At 32.9% G+C, this 3,407-nt stretch overlaps 1 protein-coding gene and 1 pseudogene across 1 annotated transcript; both read left to right on the forward strand.

The window, feature by feature from the left end:
* LOC112524431 overlaps nt 1–3,407 on the forward strand; it is a 27,826-nt pseudogene that overhangs the window by 1,910 nt on the left and 22,509 nt on the right.
* Nucleotides 932–2,468, forward strand: LOC112524434. The gene is made up of 2 exons (XM_025134239.1): nt 932–1,751; nt 1,842–2,468. Exons 1-2 carry the CDS (start codon nt 1,743–1,745, stop codon nt 2,394–2,396), a joined length of 564 nt encoding a protein of 187 aa, XP_024990007.1. The 5' UTR covers nt 932–1,742; the 3' UTR covers nt 2,397–2,468.

Raw genomic sequence — 3,407 nt, forward strand, 5'->3', positions numbered from 1 at the left:
TATATTGATATATAAAGATATGTGGTCTAACTAAACACTATAATCATTTTGTTCCTTTATCATAGGAAAATGACAGGATTAAAGCATTACAAGCTCCGTATTGGAGTCACGAAAAGATTCCTCCTATTTTTCTCGAGGTTGTTTGTAACATGAAGAAACTTCGGTGGATTTCTTGGGACCACCATTCATCAACTTCATTGCCCAGAGAATTTCAACCAATGGAGCTTTGTTGTCTACGATTGGAAGGGAGATTGTTAATGCAACTTTGGGAGGGTTATAAGGTAATTCTTATTGTTTCTCTAATTAAGGGATGATAATTAGTCATAAATCTAACTAATTTACAGAGTAATTAGTCATAAGTAGAAATATTGATATGATTGAATATCGGTGTCATTAGGCGACTCTAACTAATTACATGCTCCTTAGCATTTACAAGAGAAATACAATTAAGTAATCAACCATGGGAAAATTTTAATTTTGATCAAATCTGTATGACTAATTAAAGCACCTGATCATTAATGTATGTGTGATTTTAAGCATTAATTTTTTTTATATTAAAAAATGATTTTTATATTAATTTTACTGTGATTTTTATATTCAGCTGATTGTATATGTTATAAATATGAGTTTCTTCCAAATGTCTTGCAAAAGCTGAAGAGAACAAGGGTGTTGACCCTAATCCAATCCATGGCTCGTTTTAATTTTGTTTTGGAAAATATAATTAATTTGTGTTAGTTATCATATATACACTCTATATATGATATTAAAGAATGCATTGATATAATTGACTTGTGTGTTATTGTATACAACAGCATCTACCAAATTTGAAAGTGCTCGACCTCTCGTTTTCCACAAAGCTAGTCAGGACACCGGATTTTGATGGACTTCCATGTCTTGAAAGAATGATATTAAGGGGTTGTGAGAGTTTAAAAGAGATACATCCATCAATTGGATATCATGAAAGGTTTATTTTCTTGGACATGGAATACTGTACAAGCCTTGAACTGTTTCCACCCATCTTCCGAATGAAAAAGTTGGAGACTTTTCTATTAAATGGTTGCTCTCAATTTTTCAAGTTCCCAGAGATCCAAACTAGCATGGACAACTTGGTAAAGTTTAGTTTGAGAGAAACTGGGATAGAAATTGTACCCTCATCAATTGGACAATACTGTAACAACCTTGTTTCTCTTGATTTGGGGTGGTGTAGATGTCTACAGAGTATTGAGGGCAACTTCCGTCTCTTAAAACGTCTGCAATTGCTTTATCTCGACGGTTGTGATCAACTTAATAACATACCAACAGGAGGCCTCTTTGATGGAGAATGTTGTTTACATGTGCTTTCATTATCTTACCGAGGCAGCATGTCAAGCATAAAGCTTTTTTGCTTTTCAAGTTCCTTAAGAAAGTTGAATCTTAGAGATTGCAATTTGGTAGATGGAGACATCTCTTCTTTTTGCAAAGAGTTATCCAACCTACAAGTATTAGACCTAAGCAGTAATAAGTTTTCATGATTGCATTCCAGCCTCTCCCAACTTCCTCGTCTCAAATTCCTCAACTTGTCAGATTGCTGTGAGCTTTTAGAATTACCGGATCTCCCATCAAGCCTATCTATTCTCATAGCAGAGCTGTGTGACTGGCTTGATGTTGTAGGAGATTTTCAAACAAACCACCTTAAATGGCTGTGGAAGGTCTCACTTTCAACCCACAGGAGGTGGGATGATTGTGAGAGAATAGTACAATCCATGCTTCAGGTATGACTCTATATACCTTGATGAATTTCGATATTAATTTGTATATACAGACCCAAACCAAACCAAACCAAATAATTTTCATCATGACAGGGAAATGCCATTAAAGATTACTTCATCGATATCCATCTTGGTAATGATTACATTCCAATAAGAGGCTTTGCACGGGGAACATTTACATTACAACTTCCGTGGAATTGGTACAATGAATTTAGTGGATTCTTAGTATACGTTGATAAAGGTTTCTGGGGGAGTAAGGAAGTAATTATTATCAAGGATGTATTGGGTATGGCAAATGGAGATGGTGTTTTAGAGGTGTCTAATAAAACTGAGCATGATGAAGAGAGAACTATGACAGCGAAGGGCATTTGCTATATATCCTTTGGTTCATTGAGGAAGACCTCATGGTGGAATTCAACCCACACTACCCTTTCACTTTCTTTTCAAAGAAGACCCGTTGACTTAAAAGTTGAACTTGTCCCTAGGAGAAGTCACGGTGATGATGATTCAATAGAAAGGGCGAAAGATGCTTCAAATTTTTGGGATGAGGAATCTCCAAATGAAAAGACGTTTGAGATCATACGTGATTCAAAATCCTCTATTGAGATTCAATGGAGACGTTATCATCATTCAAAGCAGTTCAGATGATGTTCTTTTCATTGTCTGTGATATTTTTACAGAAATGGTTGTATTTTCTTCTTGTTTGTCAAGCCTTGTTAAATCTTTATATATTTTTTTTCCTTTCTCCATTATGTGAAGCTGAAACCTGTTGTTTTTTTCTCAACAAACTATGCATTGTTTTAACATTCATTTAATAAATAAAATAACACTTCAAAGCAAATGTTTTGTAAACCAAATAGGACATGCCACTCCAATATATGTTTTGTAAACCAAATGTGCAGATAGAAACAAATTGGCATTATATAAACACAGGTGGTAATATGTATTTATATGCTATTATGAAAAATATTAAATATTAAATTTTAGTTTAATACAATGATTCCTGTCAATGATATTGAATTATTATTTTATATGATTTTTCTTTTTTAAAATGTATTGTAAGGATATAATTACATAAAATTAATTGGAGTTGAATATAATTTTTTTAAAGATCAATATTTGGCTCATCATATTAAAGTAATTATAGATAATCAATGGCAACAAAGTTTGACCAGCTAGTAAGGGTGTTCAAAAAGCTGCAAAACTAATAAACCGTATTGAACTATTTGATACGAAACCAATAACCGGAAAATCCGGAAATCAAAAACCAGTTTGAATCCTACTTGAAAAGCTTCCTTGGTTTTTTAGGTACCGACCGATACCTGAACCAGTGCGGATACAATGTGTATATAGTATTTGATATTTAATTATATATATATATTTTTATTTATTTGCCTAAAGTTGAATGCGTATTCTTTTTTACGTTTTACAGTTAAACATTAGCTGGATGATTAAAATTTGGTGGTATGAAGTCATGGAAGAGTCGACAGTAACCGAAGAATGAAAGTTTTTAAACAATTGAACTAATTTTAATTTGTTATGTTTTAATTGTATTTATTTATTCGTTAAATAATTGCTTTAAATATTACAAGCATGCACCTCGGGATCACAGATCCATAGAAGATTATGAGATGCTTTCAAAAGATGTAGTCTCTTATG

This window comes from Cynara cardunculus (genome assembly GCF_001531365.2).
Source record: "Cynara cardunculus var. scolymus isolate 2C chromosome LG 13, CcrdV1, whole genome shotgun sequence".
Lineage (NCBI taxonomy): Eukaryota > Viridiplantae > Streptophyta > Magnoliopsida > Asterales > Asteraceae > Cynara > Cynara cardunculus.